General features: G+C 40.4%; 1 protein-coding gene across 3 annotated transcripts in view; it reads left to right on the forward strand.

Moving 5' to 3' along the window:
- cdan1 (codanin 1) overlaps positions 1-19724 on the forward strand; it is a 103065-nt gene that overhangs the window by 50365 nt on the left and 32976 nt on the right. For 2 of the 3 annotated variants that reach the window (XM_041214666.1, XM_041214668.1), the window contains exons 12-15: positions 1595-1709; positions 7061-7204; positions 11787-11953; positions 17296-17377. In XM_041214666.1, the coding sequence (XP_041070600.1) occupies positions 1595-1709; positions 7061-7204; positions 11787-11953; positions 17296-17377 (508 nt within the window). The remainder of the gene's footprint in view (positions 1-1594; positions 1710-7060; positions 7205-11786; positions 11954-17295; positions 17378-19724) is intronic. The other variant, XM_041214669.1, reaches the window with a different exon arrangement.

The raw sequence follows: 19724 nt of genomic DNA on the forward strand, positions 1-19724 counted from the left end.
AATTGCAAAAGTACTAGGGGGAAGATGAGCATTTCTATTTATGCAGTGAGTTATGATCTGGAATGCACTGCCTGAAAGGAAGGTGGAAGCAGATTCAATAGTAACTTTTCAAAGGGAAGTGGATTTGGGGGAGACAATGGCGTAGTGGTATTGTCGCTGGACTAGTAATCCAGAGACCGAGGGTAATGCGCTGGGGACCTGGGGTCAAATCCCGCCACAGCAGATGGTGGAATTTGAATTCAATAAAAGTCTGGAATTAAAAGTCTAATTATGACCATGAAACCATTGTCGATTGTTGTAAAAACTCACTGGTTCACTGATGTCCTTTAGGGAATGAAATCGGCCATCCTTACCTGATCTGGCCTACATGTGACTCCAGACCCACAGCAATTTGGTTGACTCTTAAACGTCCTCTGAACTAGGGCAACTGGGGATGGGTAATAAATGCTGACCTGGCCAGCGATGCCACAGCCCATGAACGAATAAAAAATAAAGATAGACTTAAAGGGGGTAAAATTTACAGCGCTATGGGGAAAAGGCAGGGTAGGTTAATTGGACAGCTCTTTCAAAGAGCCAGCACGGTCTCCAATGGAGCTGTGATTTTATGAATAAATATTAAATAGATTTTATAGACCTCGTAGATTTATTCCTGTGAAATAAATTAGTGATTTAATTCTCTAAAACTTGAGGGATTTCAGTTCATTTTTCACATGACTTAATCCTAGCAGGGTGATGAATGTAATTTATTGCATTCTTCCTGTTGGCTGCTTTCCAAATCAATCAGGGCAAACTTCTCCCCTCTTCATTTTGGCCAGAATTCAATTTAAAAAATCTTTTCTTCTGAGAAAGCTGACAAACTTTTTGTGGCTTAAGGATACTTTTTTTTAAAAGCATGGAATTACAGAAACAATCAATATTTTAGAAGTAACTATGATCTGGAATACACTGCTTGAAAGGGTGGTGGCAATGGAAATAACTTTTGAAGGGGAATTGGATATACTGAAAGGTTAAAAATAATGCAGAACTTTGGGGAAAGAAAAGGGGAGTATGTGTAATTAGTAATTTTTCAAAGAGCAGACATAGGCATGGTGGGCTGAATGATAATTTTCTGTGCTGTAAGATTCTATGATTTGGCCAAAATTTGTTTATTAAAGACCTTTATTAATGGACAAACACTGAATTCTCTAAGATAGGAATTGACTGATGACTGGGAACATGGTGGAGGGTGTTTTGTTGGCCAAAAAGGTCAAGGGAAGAGGTTAACAGACCTTGCTCCCTTCTTCCAGGAACCCTGGGAACTCTTGTCGATACTCCCAAATTCAAGGCCCTCTTCTGAACAAACTGCCAAATGTCAGGGTCCCCTTTCAGTGCTCCCAAAATACTTGGCCTGCTGCTAATGTTGATAAATCAGTGGCTTTGATAATACAATCTGACTTAAAGTAACATCCCTCCTCTTTAAAGCAACCTATCCTCAATAAATAAATATAACTTGTCCCAGTCTGTAACTTTTTAACATACATTTTCATGTATCTATAATATATGTAGCCACTTCATTTATCCAAAAGGTTAATTTCATTCTCCTTTTCTTACATAGCCATCAGTTAAATCAGCACTTATCAGACACCCTTTGCCAGCAGATTTTGGAACTGGACAGCATTGCAATTCCGAGGCACGAGTCCTCAGAAGGCGAAGTGGATATGGATGAACAGGTAAAGCATTGATGTGAGGTTTTGTCAATTTTTAATTGAGTGTCAGTGGTCCACAAATTTTTCTCCTGACAAAGGATTGCTCTGGCATTCTTGTGCCAGAAATCCTGATGCATAATTCATAATTTAGTTTGCAATGCTATGTATATCATCTCTGTTCTTGAATTGGGAGAAATGAGAATGCTAGTAAAACATCTATCTGCTAAGCTGCTGAATATTGGTCTTTGTGACACAATGAGCAACTTCAATTATCCAAGCTTAATGCTGTATGTTTTTGGATGAGAATGCATCAGGCTAAAGTGAAATTGGGTAACATTTGTGCTTAATGCAATAGATTTTTAATGCATAGCAATAAAGGCAAAATCAATCTTGGCATGGTATAAATGGGGCCTGCTTATTGTGCCTTGTTTTATTTCTGATGGATTCAATATGGTAGTTTTTCTTTGACCTGCTGTGTATTATTTAAATGTACATAGTAGAAATACCAAAGAACTAGAAAGCCCTTGTTGCAGAATCCCAGAATGTACATTCCTTTTCACCCACTCCATTAAACTATAAAACTGTCATCACTTGGTGTAATTTGTTAGAGCAGAAATAGACTCCAGAAGGAGACAGATTGATGGAACGGGTGAGATGAAATTCAATAGTGGAACATTAGAAGCTAAATGGTACAATTTTAAAGGGGGTGCCAGGAGAGAGAACGAGACTTTGGAAATGTTTGTGCACAATTCGCTTAGGGCGACAGAACAAGTTAACAAAGCAGCTATTAAAGCACATCAAATCCTGGGCTTTATAACTGGAGGCAAAGAGTGTAAAACCCAGGATGGTATGCTAAATCTATATAAAACACTTATTTGGCCCCAGCCAGGGTTGCAGTTTGGCCAAATCTGGGTGCCACACATTGGGAGTGCCGTGGAGGCTTTGGAGAGGGGAAGTTTGCTAGATTAGTTCCGGGTTTTAGGGATTACAGATGCGTGAATAGACTAGAGAAGCTGGGATTGTTCTCCTTTGAGAAGAGATGACTGAGAGGAGATATAGAGGCATTTATAGGATTTAGAAACAGTAGAGAACCTGTTTTCAATAGCTGAATGGTCAATAAGAGAGCACAGATTTGAATGTCAAAAAGCTAGAGGCAATATGACGAAAAATGAGTGGTTTGAATTTGGAATGCACTGTTGTCTGTGGTGGGGGATAGATTCAGTAGTGGCTTTCAAAAGGGAATTGAGTAAACACTTGAAGAAAAATATTAGAGCTATTGGTCAACAGCTGGGAAATGAGACTAACTGGATTTCTTGAAAGATCCGGCACAGATTCGATGGGCTAAATGACCTCCTTAACTGCTGTACCATTCTATGATCATGTGAAATAAGATTTGGAAGTGGATTCTGTTTTGCATCCAAAATTAGTACTGGAAATGTGAATTTAAAACAGCTGTTTGATGGCACTGGCAATATTATGAATTGCAACGGCTTTGAAATTTTTCTCCCTGACTTAAATGAGGAAGCTGAATGCTAGAGATTTGCCCATTAAGAAAATTGGAATGCTTCATTAAAGCAGCAGATTATTTTTTCTGCTTAGTAATTGACAAAAAGAAAATCCAAGGGGTGGTGGGAATTCTTTTCATACAGCAAGTTATGATCTTGAATGCACTGCCTAAAAGAGTGGTAGAAGCAGATTTAATAATAACATTCAAAAAGGAATTGGATAAATACTTAAAAAGGAAACCTTTGTGATGAGGAGAGAGGAGGGAGTGGAATTAATTGGACAGCTCTTACAGAGAACTGGCACAGGTCTTCTGGGCTGTATCATTTGGATGAATAGTTCATTCAAAACATGCGGCAACTTCTGTTGATAAGCCCTGTCCGTTCTGTTTAGACTGAAGAGAAAGTGATAAGCTTAAATTGCACTCTGTATGCTAAGAGTTTCAAATGTTGAATAATTTAATATCAAGCTTAGTGGCTTTTTTTTAAGAACTGTGTAATATTCATGTATGTTTTTATAAATCTAATTGACTTGAGTGAAGAAAATGGTGAAGAGGTTGGAGCAATTCAGTTAACTTTGTATCACTTATTAGTGATTGGTAGCTTTGGGGTAGAAAAGTTGAGGGACTTGTTTGCATTGTGATACAATCCCCATAGAGACTGATAACTTTTAAAATAATTTTGAACTTCCAGTGAATGACTAAAAGGATCATGCAACAAGATTTAAAGTTTTAAGACTTTAACTTTAACAAACAAACTCAAAGCAACAGTGATGAAACACTATTTCAGTAGGCAACTTATTTTCTTTACTACAGAAAAGATCCCCCATTTAGCTCTTACAATGACTGAATCTCCTTCCCTTCTATCCCTTAAGTAGACAAACTAGTTTCTTGGCACAAGTCCAAAGTGATTGTAAGCTCCTTTCCCTTTTCCAGTCTGATAAAAACAAACGGATCAGATCAAAGCCCTGCAGTCTTGCCACATCTGGTGGTGGACAATTAAACAAAAAATTGGAGGAGGAGGCTCCAGAAATATCTCTATTTTCAATGATGGAGGAGCACAGCACATCTGTGCAAAAGACACAGCTGAGGAGCATTTGCATACATGAATATTACACAGTTCGGCCAGAAGTGCTGAGTGAATGATCCATCTTGGCCTCCTTTTGAGGTTCTCAGCATCCCAGATACCAATCTTCAGCCAATTCGATTCACTCCATGTGATATCAAGAAATGGTTGGAGTCATACCTAGCACAAAGGAAGATTGTTGTGGTTGTTGGAGGTCAATCATCTCAGTCCCAGGACATTGCTGCAGGAGTTCCTCAGGGTAGTGTCTGAGGCCCAACCATTATCAGATGCTTCATCAATGACTTTCTGTCCATCATAAGGTCAGAAGTGGGGATGCTTGCTGATAATGTTCAGTACCATTCACGATGACTCAGATACTGAAGCTGTTTTTAAAAATGTTTTTTTCATGGGATGTGGGCATTTCTGGCTAGGCCAGTACTTATTGCTCATCTCTAACGTCCATGCTAATATACAGCTAGATCTGGACAACATTCAGGCTTGGGTTGATAAGTGGAAAGTATCATTCACGCCATGAAGTGGCAGGCAATGACCATCTCCAAAAAGAGAGAATCTAACCATCTTGCTATGACATTCAATAAAATTACCATTACTGAATCCCCCCACTATCAACATTCTGCGGGTTACCATTGATGACAAACTTTACTGGACTAGCCATATAACTAATGTGGCTACTAGAGCAAGTCAGAGGCTGGGAATACTTAGGTGGGTAACTCACCTCATGATTCCCCAAAGCCTGTTATAACCATTTACAAGACCTGACGTTCCTAACCGCTCCCTGTGAATTGGAGACTAACAGTCACCCACAGTTAGCACAGCTTCACTGGAGATTGTTTACAGGTGTGAATATCTTGCACCTTCCTCTCAATTAAACAACCTGGGCTTGCCTTTAACAACCAAGCACCCAAGCTTGCTGTCAGGCAGAATCCAGAACAGGTCACATGGCCCTCTTTCCTCCATTTTACCCTAAATTAAAGACACAGTCCTGAAACATATCAATCTTACAAAGCCTTGCATTTGTAACAATTGGGACAAAGATTACACCCAAACCATTAATTAATGTTCTGGTACAAGAATGTTGTAAAATGGGCAGAACTTATATAGCACTGAAGGATATGAATTGAAATGTGAATGTTATGAAAGAGTACATAACATAAGAAATAGGAGCAGGAGTAGCCCATACAGCCCCCCGAGCCTGCTCCATGTTTCAGTATGATCATTGCTGACCTTCTGCCTCAATTTTACTCTCCTACTTACTTCCCATATCCCTTGGCTCATTGAGAGATCAAAAATCTTATCTAGCTCAGTCCTGAATATACTCAATGATGGAGCATCTGCAATCTTTTGGTGTAGACATTTCCAAAGATTCACAGCAGTCTGAATGAAGAAATTTCACATACAAACAGAAACTGCTGGAAGAACTCAGCAGGCCTGGCAGCATCTGTGGAGAGAGAAACAGAATTAATGTTTTGAGTCCATATGACTCTTCAGAGCTTTGTATTTCAGGTTTCCAGCATCCACAGTATTTTCCTTTTATCTTAGTGAAGAAATTTCTCCTCATTTCAGTCTTAAATGATCAATCCCTTATCCTGAGACTGTGACCCTGTGTCTACCCTGCCAAAACTCCTTAAGAATCTTGCATGTTTCAATGAGCTCACCTCTCATTCTTTCAAACGCCATAGAATATAGGTCCAATTTGCTCAGCCTCATAGGATATCCTCTCATCCCTGTGAACTAGTGAGCCTTCACTGTAGTACCTCCAAGACAAGTATATCCTTCATAACAATGGAAACCAAAACTATGCACACTACTCCAGGTGTGGGCACTTCAAAGCATTGTACAATTGTAGCAACACTTCCTTATTCTTGTATCCCAACATGCATTTGCCTTTCTAATTGCCTGCTGTACATGCATACTAACTTTATATTCCTTGTATGTGTACATCCAAATTATTATGTTACTCTGCTTACGATTTTCCAAAACTACCTGGATTTTTGGGTGGTCCCTGCAGATTGGAAGGAGGGATTTAAAAGTTGTGCACCTTTTTTAAAAAGCATTCTGCTTTTCTTTTCTCAGTGAATAATCTCACAAGCCCCCACATTATACTCCATCTGCTACATTGTTGCCCATTCATTTAACCTGTCTATATCGCTCTGAAGCCTTAGTGTTCTCACAGCTTGCATTCCCACATTGCTTTGTATCATCTGCAAACGTTGCTCAGTCTTTGTCTTGGTCATTCATATATATTGTAAATAGTTGAGGCCCCAGCAATGATTCTTTTGGCACTCCATGAGTTACTCTGTACTTTCTGTTCATTAACCAATTTTCCATCCATGCTAATATATTACTCCCAACTACATGGGGGTAATAGATTAGCTGTTTATGTGGCAACTTATCGAATATCTTTTGGAAATCCAATTACATCTACTGGCTCTCCTTTATCTATCCTACTTTTTACATTCTCAAAAAAGCTCTAATAAATTTGCCAAACACTGTTTCCCTTTCATAAAACCTTGTTGACTGCCTGATCATATTATGATTTTCTAAGTTCATTGTTAAGACTTACTTCATAATAGATTTCACCCCTGTCTCCTTCCCAAGCATACACACTTAGTTATTCTGACTGTAGCAGAAGAGCAGCAAGAGCTCAGCGACATGATGAAGTGAAGATGTGACCTGGTAGATCTTTGATTTCCTGGGGCTGAGTTCCAAGTTTTGGTATCATGCTCCGAACAATATGCCAGTTATTTTGTTGAAGCAGTTTCTTCTCTTTATTTGTTTGAATTTTAGGATGAAAAGGAGCATTTTGCCTCGGTCTTGATAGCAGCAAGACTTCTCGCTAAGTTTCTTGGTTTCCTTGCCTTCCTCCCTTATCGTACAGGAGAGCAACCAACAAGGGACATGCAAGAGGCAGCAGTTTCCCTGAGGAACAAGGTGCACACATGGAGTAATTTTCACATTTCCTATAGATAATCCAATTGTAGGCATATATTTGTTGATTTTAACCTGTCTGGTCAGTTGAGTTAATTTTATAAACCTTAATCATGCTCATCAATTTCTTGAAACACCTTTTCCCCTTTCCATCTGCTGGCAAAATGCCAGTCATTTTTCCCTTTATTTTTTGGAAAAAAAATCAACACTGACTTGGCTTGCATGGATGATGATTGAAAAGAAAAATATTGTAAATTACCTAGCTATCGATTGGGATAATATTAGAGTAAAGGTTAAGGTGGGGAAGGATTCTTTTTGATCAATATGTTATCTGCTCAACTAGAAAGGAGGCATTGCTGGATCTGGTGCTGGGAAATGAGGTGGGCCAAGTGGACCAAGTGTCTGTGGCAGAACATTTGGGTAAGAGTGATCATTGTATCAAGGCTTAGATTAGTAATGGAAAAGAGCAAGGAACAATCTGACATGGAACTTCTAAATTGGAAGAGGGCGAACTTATGTGATGAGAAGGGGTCTAGTCAGCGTAGAACCAGAGACTGATAGGAAAATCTGTAAAGGAATGATGGAAGATTTTCTTGAGAGATGCTTCAGGTATAGGCTAGGTACATTCCAACAAGGGCAAATGGTAAGGGAGCTCAAAACAGGGCTCCTTGGATGATGAGGAAGATTGAGATTATGATTAAACCATCCTTCTGATGTTACTCCTGTATTCTGCAATCTACACTCTGCTGCGAAAATCAAGCAGGGCCTATAATCAGAGGTTTTCAAAAATTAAAGTTTTGGTCATGTGGTGACTATATCATGGAAAGTAATCAACAGTTGGTTCATATTAATGAGGTAGCTCCCAACCCCTGCCCCACCCCCACCCCCACCCACCCACAATGGTCAAAACCATTGACATACAATAGAGGCAGATAGAGATCCTTCACAATTCCTTGTGCATAATCAGTTTTGTTAGCTCTCCTTTGTTATCTCGCAGAACTGGAGTCAGAAAGCCTGAGGGCTTATTGTCCTTGTTGTTTTGGGATAAGTCCTGATAATGGCAAGTGCAGCATTCCACAAGGATGTTTTCCAGGCAAGTTCATTGTAATCCACTTTTAGAAGCTTCCAGAAGCTTGGCCAACTTGCAGTTCTAAAAGTCAGGTGACCTGTGGCAGTCATCTTGAAGATCAGCTGCCCTTTTTAAAGAAGGCACACAGTTTTAAAAAAATTGTAATGTTCTCATGTCTGCTAGGCATGACAAAGGTGACAGGATATATTGAGGCAGCAAAATATGTGTGATCTTGGGCTTCATAAAAAAAGGCATTGAGTACAAAAGCAGGAAAGTTATACTGAACCTTGATAAAACTCTGGTTAGGCCTCTGCTAAAGTAATAGGTCCAGTTGTGGTTAACACACTTCAGGAAAGATGTGAAGGTCCTTGAGAGGGTGCAGAGGAGATTTACCAGACTGGTTTCAGGGAAGGAAGATTTTGGTTACAAGGTTAGGTTGCAAAGGCTGGGGTTATTCTCCTTGAAACAAAGAAGATCGAAGAGATTTGATAGAGGCGTACAAGATTATTGCAGACCTAGATATGTAGCCCTGTTAGCTGATGGTACAAGGACTAGGGGACACAGATTTAAGATTTTGGGCAAGAGATGCAGGAGGATGTGCAGAAGAACTTTTTTACGCAGCAACTGCAAATGACCTAAAACTTGCTGCCCACAAAGGTGATGGCAGTGGAAGCAATGATTTCAAAAGGAAATTGGATGGGCACTTGAAAATAAACTTGCAGAGCTATGGGATTCGAGTGAAGGAGTGGGACTGACTGGAGTGCTTCGTGGGGAGTTGACGTGGACTTGACGGGCTGAATGTCTTCCTTCTGTGCCGATTACAATTCTAAATACTGGCAATCTGAAATAAAAAAGGGGGATCTGCAATACTGGTAGGTCTATCAGTATATTTATAAAAAACTAGGTTAATATTTTGATTGTAGACCCTGCAATTTATATGCATAAGAAGGCTTTGCTATGTTAAATGAGATTATCTTAAGTATAATTTAAGTTGCTGTTTTATCCATGTATGTACTCTGATATAGAGCAACAGTTTGGGAAATGTTTCTTGTCTCACTAATATAAATGTTTCTTTTGAATGGTGGAGGAAATGGTTTTCTTTTCACATAGGAGCATGAGCAGGTCACTCAGGCCCTCGAGCCTGCTCTGCCATACAACTAGATCATGAATGATCGTCTACATCAATCCCATTTTACTGTGCTATCCCCATTTCCCTTGATGTCATTAGTATCTAGAAATTTATTGATCTTTGTGTTGGGCATGTTCAATAATTGAGCTTCCACAGCCCTCTGAGGTAGAGAATTCCAAAGACTCACTACCCTCTTAGTGAAGAAATTCCTCCTGATCTCAGCCCCAAATGGCTTGCCCCTTATTCCAGACCTCCCAGCCAGGGGAAACATCCTTTCTGTATCAACTCTGTCTAGACATTTAAGAATTTTAAGTTTCAATGCGATCACTTCCCATTCTTCTAAACTCTAGAGAAGACAGGTCCAATCTCCTCAATCTCTCCTCATAGGACAGTCCTGCCATGCCAGGAATTAGCCTGGTGAACCTCCACTATACCCTCTCTATTGCAAAAGTATCCCTCCTTGGGTAAGGGGACCAAAACTGTACACAAAAGAATGAGGCGCAACGTTATTGAAAGATAGAAGATTCTTAGGGGGCTTGACAGGGTAGATGCTGAGAGGTTGTTTTCCCTTGTGGGAGAGTCTAGACCAGAGGGTATAATCTCAGAGTAATGGGTCGCTCATTTAAGACCGAGATGAGGAGGAATTTCTTCTGAGGGTAGCGAACCTGTGGAATTCTTTACTGTAGAGGCTGGGTTGTTAAGTATATTCAAGGCAGATTTTTAAACAGTAAGGGAATCAAAGTTTATGGGGAAAAGGCAGGAAATAGAGTTGAGGATCATCAGATCAGCCATGATCTCATTGAATGGCGGAGCAGATTCAATGGCCGAATGGCTTACATTTGCTCCCTCGTCTTAGGCCACACCTAGAGTATTGTGACCATAACGAAGGTTCTATATATCTCTACTCCTGTATTCAAATCCTCTTGTGATAAAGCCCAACATACCATTTGCCTTCCTAATTGCTTGCTGCACTTGCATGTTAGCTTTCCGTGACTTGTGAGCAAGAACACTCTCTGGTCCCTTTGGACATCAACACTTCCCACTATTTAAGAAATATCCTGCACCTCTCTCCTCTCCTATAATGTGGATACGTGGGTAACCTCACACGTATCTACATTATGTTCCATCTGCTATATTTTTGCCCACTCACTAAGCTTGTCCCAAATCCCTTTGAAGCCTCTTTGCATCCTCCTCACAACTCACATTCCTACCTAGTTTTGTCATCTGCAAACTTGGAAATATTACATTTGGTCTCCACATCCAAATCATTGTAAAGATTGTGAACAACTGGGGCCCCAAGTACTAACCCTTGCGGTACCCCACTAGTCACAGCCCGCCAACCCAAGAATGACCCATTTATTCCTACTTTGTTTTCTGTCCGTTAACCAATCCTCAATCTATACTAGAATATTCCCCCTATCCCATTTGTTCTAATTTTGTTTACTCCTGTGTGAGACTTTATCGAAATCTTTCTGGAAATCCAAATACACCACATCCACTGGTTTCCCCCTTATCTATTCTGCGAGTAACATTCTCAAAAAACTCCAACAGCTTTGTCAAACATGACTTCCCTTTCATAAACACTCTGCTCAATCAATTTATTATTTTCTAATTGTCTAGTTATCACATTCTTTATAATAGATTCCAGTATTTTCCCTACTACTGACGTCAGACTAAACAAGTCTGTATCATCTTCTGTGAAGACAGACACAAAGTAATTATTTAGCTTCTCTGCCATTCCCATATTCTCCATTGTAAATTTTCCTGTCTCTGCCTGTATTGAACCCACATTTGTCCTAGCTAATCGTTTCCTTTTCACACAGCTTTCACATTCTGTTTTTATCTTTCCTGCTAGTTTACATTCATGTTCTATTTTATTTTTCTTTATCAGTTTCTTGTTCCTCCTTGTTGAATTCTAAAATGCTCCCAATCCTCAGGCTTACTACTTTTTTGGCAACATTATAAGCCTCTTTGACCTAATATAATCTTTAACTTCCTTTGTGAGCCACAGTGGGCTCATTTTAGGTTTTGGTGCCTTAAAGGAATGTATATTTGTTGTAAAATCTTCCATTTTGTTTTTGCCCTGTGTTAACTCTGCTGCCTATATCATATGCCACGTCAAACTAATACGCCTCCATGGACGTTTATCTAATGAATGCAGGTTGGTGCTAGAAACATCACTGCATAGCTGTCGAATCAGGAAGCACTTGAAGTTGTGAAGGTATGTGCCCTCTGAGCCCCTTGATCCCTCTGACGTCTTCTTGGGGAAAGCTTCTAGAAGAAGCCTCAGTAATGCTCTGCCTTATTAAATGTTGTCACAGACCAAATATATTAAATATAAATCGATATTTGCTGCACTACACTTTTGTTTGTCTTTACTTGCCTAGGGTGCACCTGTTCTTGATGTGTACAGGTTACTGATAAAGTCAATTGAAAATCGACGCACTATTTTCACTGTACCCTGGGTGGTTGAGTTTCTTAGTATGGTGGACCATGTAGCACCATTCCTGGATTATTACCACAGAGTCTTTACCCTCCTCTTACATTTATACAGGTGAGTGTCAGGGGATGGTAGCTAAGCAGGAGTTCTTTTTTCTTCTCTCCATTTCTTTTTTTTGAATGACAGATTGATAGCATAACAGTACACTGTGGGATATAAATAACATGTCAGCCAAGACTCAGTGGTCACACTGAGTCTTAGCTGGAAAGTTGTGGGTTCAAGTCCCACACCAGAGACTTGAGAACTTGACTGAAACATTAAACCGCATCTCCATTAATAAGAGATCACATGGCCTATTTCAGAGAAGAGCGAGGAGGGGGTGTTACCTTAGTATTTTTGTCTGAATCAACACCACGAAAACAGATTATCTGATGATTATCATGTTGCTTGTAGGAAGCACTAACTGTTACTCTTTCCGCAGATGCTGCAAGACCTGCTGAGTATTTGCAGCATTTTCTTTTTTTCATTTATTAGAGATGCCTTGGGCTCAGGACCACAGTGTTGAAGCCTAGCCTTTTAGCTGCTAGTTTCATTGTTGTGAATAGGCTAGTTTCTTATTCCTCTACTAGAATTTGCACATTGCATTTAATTTTTGTCAATTCTTAGGCAGAAGAATTAAGAATTTTTGATTGTATTGTTTGTTCAGTTATGTATTAGCCAGAACATGTCATGTTAAAGCCGCATAGTATACTGGTCAGACAGCAGTTTGACTATTGTGTTCATGCGAGACATTCAAACCATGGAGGCAGTTCAGATAAAAGAATGAACAAACTTGGATTTCTATAGTGCCTTTCAGGAAAAATTGTTTACAGCAGATGAGATATTTTTGAAATGTAGTCAGTGTTGCAGGAAAAACGAAAAGCTGTTCCCTGATACCACAGGATTGAGTTATAAAGAAAAAGGAGACAAACTGGAGCTCTTAAGCTTTGAGAGGAGAAGATTAAATGGGCATCTTATAAAAGTATGCAAATTATTAAATGTTGTAATTGGATCATCATTTCATAATGTGTCAGGATATAAGAGCAAGGATGTCGTGGCTAACAGAAAAATTTAGGGTGCTAACAACTTGAATGGTATTCTGGAAAGAACAGAGGAGGTGAAAACTTTAGTCTTATTCAAGAGTATATTCAATGAATTGATGTTCTTTAATTCTGGATGGGTGATTGAAGTTGGGTTGAATGGCTTCTTGTGATTAGGGGTAGGGACATGGTACTAATTCTGATGTCACAGTCTGCAGCTTCTATAGCCCGATTCACATGGGCATTGCTCCAAAGGAATGCTTGCAATAAGAAGGTAAGAGCATTGGATGTAGGAGCAGGAGAAGCTCTGCCATTCAACATGACCATCACTGATCTTGGGCTTCAACTCCACTTTCCTGCCGCTCCCCATATCTATTGACTCCCCAAGAAGCAAAAAAAATCTGTCTTTCTCGACCTTGAGTATATTCAATGATGACACATCCATAACCCTCCACGGTAGAGAATTCCAAAGATTCTTAAGCCATTGAGTGAAGACATTTCTCCTCATCTCAGTCTTAAATGATTGGCCCCTTATCCTGAAACTGTGTTTCCTTGTTCTATGTTCCCCAGTCAGGGGAAACAACGCCTTGGTATCTACCCTGTCAAGCCCCTTCATAATCTTGAACGTTTCAATGAGATCACCTCTCATTCTTCTGAATGCCAGAAAATGTCTTTTTTATTCTTTCACAGGATGTGGACATCGCTGTCTAAGCTAGCATTTCTTGCATATCCCTATTTGTCCTTGAGATCCCTTTTACTAACTCCTTCTTGAAAACATACAATGTTTTGGTCTCAACTACTTTCTGTGGTAACGAATTCCACAGGCTCACCACTCTCTGGGTGAAGAAATTTCTCATCTCAGTCCTAAATGGTCCACCCAATATTCTCAGACTGTGACCCCTGATTCTGGACTTCCCCACCATTGGGAACATCCTTCCTGCATCTATTCTGTCTAGTCCTGTTAGAATTTTATAGGTTTCTATGAGATCCCCCCTCATTCTTCTGAACTCCAGCAAATATAATCCTAATCGACTCAATCTCTCCTCATGTCAGTCCTGCCATCCCAGGAATCAGTCAGGTAAACATTCGCGGCACTCCCTCTAAAACAAGTACATCCTTCCTCAGATAAGGAGACCAAAACTGCACACAATATTCCAGGTGTGGTCTCACCAAGGCCCTGTACAATTGCAGCAAGACATCCCTGTTCCTGTACTCTAATCCTCTGGTTATGAAGGCCAACATACATTTGCCTTCTTTACTATCAGCTGCACCTGCATCTTACCTTAAGTGACTGGTGTCTAAGGACACCCAGGTCTTGTTGCACATTCTCCTCTCTCAATTTATAGCCATTCAGATAATAATCGGCCTTCCTGTTTTTGGTACCAAAATGGATAACCTCACATTTATCCACAATATACTGCATCTGCCAAGCATTTGCTCACTCACTCAGCTTGTCCAAATCACACTGGTGCATCTACTGACCTTGTCCTTCTAGGTGGTAAAGGTCGCAGGTTTGGAAGGTGCTATCAAAGGAGCCTTGGTGAGTTGATGCAGTGCATCTAGTAGATAATATACACTGTGTGTCAGTGATGGAGGGAGTGAATGTTTAAGATGGTAGATGGCGTGCCAATCGAGTGGGCTGCTTCATCTTGCGTACTTTTAAAGGGAGTAACTAGCGTAATTGAGAGGGACGTCATGGCAGGAGAACTCAGACCCATGATATGCTCCTCCTGCAAGATGTGGGAAATGAGGGACACTTTCCCTGGTGACCATGTGTGGAAGGTGTGTCCAAATGCAGCTACTAGCCTACCGGATTTCGGAGCTGGAGCTGCGGGTGAACTCATTGTGGTTACCGGGAGAAGGCGGGAGAATGGGGTTGAGAAACTTATCAGCCGTGATTGTATGGCGGAGCAGGCTCGATGGGCCGAGTGGCCTGATTTCTGCTCCTATGTCTTATGGTCTTATCAGAGATGAAGATGGAAACTTGTGTGTCGATGCAGAGACTGTGGGAAGGGTTTTGAATGAATATTTTGTCTCCGTGTTTACAAAGGAAAGGGAGGATGTAGATGTAGTAGTCCAGGAGGAACACTGCGAGATATTGGAGGGGATAGTCATAAAGAGAGAGGAAGTACTCAAAGGGTTGATATCCTTGAAAGTTGATAAGTCGCCAGGGCCAGATGGATTGTTTCCGAGGCTGCTGAAGGAAGTCAGAGAGGAGATAGCAGATGCTCTGAGGATGATTTTCCAATCTTCACTAGATACAGGGGAGGTACCAGAAGATTGGAGAAATGCAAACGTAGTTCCATTGTTTAAAAAGGGATCAAAGGAAATGCCAATTATAGGCCAGTTAGTCTTACATCAGTGGTGAGCAAATTAGTAGAATCAATCCTGAGAGATAGGATTAACTGTCATGTGGAAAGGCATGGACTAGTCAGGGATGGTCAGCATGGATTTGTTAAAGGAAGGTCTTGCCTCACAAATTTGATTGAATTCTTTGAGCAAGTGACAAGAAGGGTTGATGAAGGTAGTGCAGTGGATGTTGTGTACATGGATTTTAGCAAGGCATTTGACAAGGTCCCACATGGCAGATTGGTCGGGAATATAAAAGCCCATGGGATTCAGGGTAATGTGATAAACTGGATAAAAGGTTGGCTTTGTAACAGGAAACAAAGGGTAATGGTCGATGGATGCCCTTGCGAATGGAAAGTTGTCTCAAGTGGTGTTCCACAGGGCTTGGTGTTGTGACCCTTGCTGTTTGTGTTATATATTAACAATTTGGACGTGAACGTGGGGGGCACGATTGGGAAATTTGCAGATGACACGAAGATTGACCGAGTAGTGGATAGTATAGAGGATAGCCATAATCTCCAAAACAATATAGATGGGTTGGTAGAGTTGGCGGTAAAGTGGCAGATGGATTTTAACATAGAGAAGTGTGAGGTATGCATTTAGGGAGGTCAGATAGTTACAGGGATTACACAATAAATAGGAATATACTAAGAGGGGTAGATGAAGTGAGTGATCTTGGCGTACAAGTGCACAGGTCCCTGAAGGCAGCAGTTCAAGTAGACAAGGTTGTAAAGAAGGCATATGGAATGCTTTCCTTCATTGGCAGAGGTATAGAATATAAAAGTAAGGATAAAGTGTTGGAATTGTATAAAACACTGGTGAGGCCACAACTGGAGTATTGTGTGCAGTTCTGGTCACCACAGTACAGGAAGGATGAAATAGCTCTGGAGAGAGTGCACAGGAGGTTTACAAGAATGTTGCCAGGGTTAGAAAAGTGTAACTACGAGGAGAGATTGGATAGGTTGGGGTTATTTTCCTTAGAACAAAGAAGGCTGAGAGATGACTTGATTGAGGTACAAAATTATAAGGGGAATAGATAAGAGCAGACAGGATAAAATTGTTTCTCTTGGTGGAGAATTCTAGAACCGTTAGACATAGATTCAAGATAAGTGGCAGAAGGTGTGGTGGGGGGAACATGATAAAGAACATTTTTAGGCAGAGGGTAGTGGGTGTCTGGAATTCGCTGCCCAAGTTGGTGGTAGAGGCAGAAACTCTAAACTCTTAAAAAGTAACTGGATCTGCACCTTAAGTGCAATAAAAAGCAGGGCTATAGGCCGGGTGCAGGAAGGTGGGATTAGAAAGGGCACTTGGATGTCCTCGGTCTGGCATGACAAGGTGGGCCAAATGGCCTTCTTCTGTGCTGTAACTTTTCTATGGCTCTATGGATGGTGTTGACCTTCCTGAGTGTTGCTGGACAGACAGACAGTGTGTAGCAAAGTACCACAGTCAGCAATGAGATGATCAGTTAGTCTGATTTAGTTGTGGGAGAATTGTTGACTGGGACACCGAACCCACCTATCCCAGTGGAATTATTCTTCAAATCCGGTACAGTTGGAATAGAGGATACAAAATCTTAATCGGCTAATCTAATACCAGTTTTGGGGATACTGCTGTTTCTCCCTTTTTCTTTGTACCTACCTAGTGTTTTAGCACAATGGTTTTTATACTTTGTATTGCTCTGGTCAATCAAACTTTCACAATGAAAGTTCTGCCAACAAAACAGCCTGATTCTGAACAGTATAGCATTGCTATACTAGTATATCCACATATGTCAACAAGAGCTCTTTGTATACATGAACGATCCTGAAAATGCCCTGAGAGTAAAATATATAACAAGATATATTGTTTTGATTGGTAAATTTAAAAAAACACTATGTTCAATCCAAGAACTTCCTCCAGTGATAATCATTTGGTTAACAAATGACTCTCTGGTATTTGATAGTATACTTTAAAAGAGGGAGGAGATGGAAACCTGGATATTTGTTTATATATAAAATTAAAATGGCATTACTCTGGTTCATCAAACAGATCCTTGGTTCTAACAAGTGAGCAAAATAGAAATTTCCTGAACAAGTTGTTGATCCTTGCTGTACTGGGGTGGCTTTTCCAGGCAAGTATTTATCAAGTGTTAAATGAAATTATTTGGTTTTGGGTTTGAAAACTACTGAATGCATATTTGAGGTAATGGGTTTTTCAAATGTCTGACTGATTTGTAATACATAATTTGGATAGTTCATTGGTAGAGAATGCTGGAAGTGTCAGTCTTTGCTTCAAGATTTCTTCTTACTATCCTCCCTTAACAGCACTGTGGGAGCACTTTCACCACATGGTCTGTGGCAGTTCAGTAAGGCAGCTTTCTATATTCTCAAGGGTCACTAGGGCTGGACAGTGAATGCAGGTTTTCTTGAGAATGAATCATATGTGAGGGAAGAAAGACTTAAAACTATGAAGTGTCTTTTCGTGACCTCAGGATGTCCCAGTGCATTTTACAACCAATTAAGTACTTTTGAAGTGCAGTCACTGTTGTTGGAATGGTGGCAGTCAATTTGTGAACAGCAAGGTCCCACAAACAGCAATCTGTTTTTAGCGATGTTGGTTGAGGAATAAATATTGGCCAAGACACTATGGAGAACTTCTTACCTCCTCTTTGAATAGTGCCATAGAATATTTTATGTCCAGCTGAGCAAGCAGATGGAGCACCTGCTTAACGTTTCAACCAAAAAGGCGGCACGACAATGCAGCACTGCCTCAGTACTTCAGCCTGGGTTACCTGTTCAAGTTTCTACAGTGGGACTTGAACCAACAGTCTTGTGACTCAGAGGTGAGTGTTAGCAACTGAACCACTGAAAACAGCCGAGAAACCAACAGGAAGAAACTATTGAAGATTTCTGAAAACAATCTAATCAGTCAGGAGAACCTATGATTTTTTTTTAAAGGCAGGAAGTTAATCCCATTGCTGTAGAGAAAAAAAAATCCAAGTCCATTTGTACGTCAGCCTTTTTACGTAAGTGAATTTTTTAATGTCCGGAACAGTGCCCTGCTGAACTCTGCATGTGTAAGGTCGTACAGCAATCCAGAAAGTACTGCACAGGCAAGTCGCAGGTTGTCCCCTATAAGGTATTGTTCAGAAATGTTAAATGTTAATCGTGCGTTGTAATGAACAAAACCCACAAAGAAAATTAAAGGAATATTGGGCCAAAATAGTTTTCCGCAAAATAAAACCTTTCAAAATGTCACCCAATTTCAGTAAGGCAGCTTTCTATATTCTCAAGGGTCACTAGGGCTGGACAGTGAATGCAGGTTTTCTTGAGAATGAATCATATGTGAGGGAAGAAAGACTTAAAACTATGAAGTGTCTTTTCGTGACCTCAGGATGTCCCAGTGCATTTTACAACCAATTAAGTACTTTTGAAGTGCAGTCACTGTTGTTGGAATTAATTTACCCATGGAACTTTTTGTGGCTTTCAACATCTTCATTAAAGATTTTACTTCAGCTGATCTCAAAAGCTTAGGTTTTGACTGGATGTTTTTATCCCCTGAACAGTTGTAGAGTTACAAACCACGTCACATTCTGAGCATGTGCACCTTGCAACTTTTCCAAAATGTATTAGTAGGCTTCTTTTTTAAAGTACAAGTACAATGGTGTCTTCCTCATCCTGCATGTCTTTTCTTGCTTCAGAAGACTTTGCCGAGCTGTCATAAATATCTGTACGCCTTTGAGGTACATTGCAGGGGAATCAGAAAGATGGATCATGGCCCATCAAATACTTCCAGGTTAAATGCAGGTGCAGAAAGTTGGCCCCTTGAGCCTGCTCCCCCATTCAATATGATCATGGCTGATCTGTTTGTGTTCGAATTCCACATTCCCATCTACCTTTGATAACCTTTGATTCACTTGTGTAACAAGAATCTATCTACCTCCACTTTAAAAGTATTCAATGACCCCTGCCACCACTGCCTTCTGAGGCAGAGAGTTCCAAAATAGCCCAACCCTCTGAGAGAAAAAATTTCACATCTGTCCTAAAAGGGCAAACACTAATTTTGAAACAGTGCCCACTAGTTCTTGACTCACCCACAAGAGAGACCACCCTTTCCATGTTGACCTTGTCAATTCTGTTCAAGATCTTATATACTCAATCAAGTCACCCCTCACTCTTCTAAACTCCAGTGGAAATGAGCCCAGCCTGTCTAACCTTTCCTCATAAGACAACCTGCTCATTCCAGGTATCAATCTAGTAAACCACCTCTGAATCGTCCCTAATGCATTTACATCTTTTCTTAAATAAGGAGATCAAAACTGCGCACAGTATTTGAGATGTGGCCTCACCAATGGCCTGTATAACTGAAGCATAACATCCTTACTTTTATGTTCAATTCCTCTCGTAATAAAGGATAGCATTCTATTAGCCACCTTGATTACATGCTGTACCTGCATACTAACTTCTTGTGATTTTCTG

Source organism: Carcharodon carcharias, chromosome 20 (genome assembly GCF_017639515.1).
Source record: "Carcharodon carcharias isolate sCarCar2 chromosome 20, sCarCar2.pri, whole genome shotgun sequence".
In the NCBI taxonomy this organism is placed as follows: Eukaryota; Metazoa; Chordata; class Chondrichthyes; order Lamniformes; family Lamnidae; genus Carcharodon; species Carcharodon carcharias.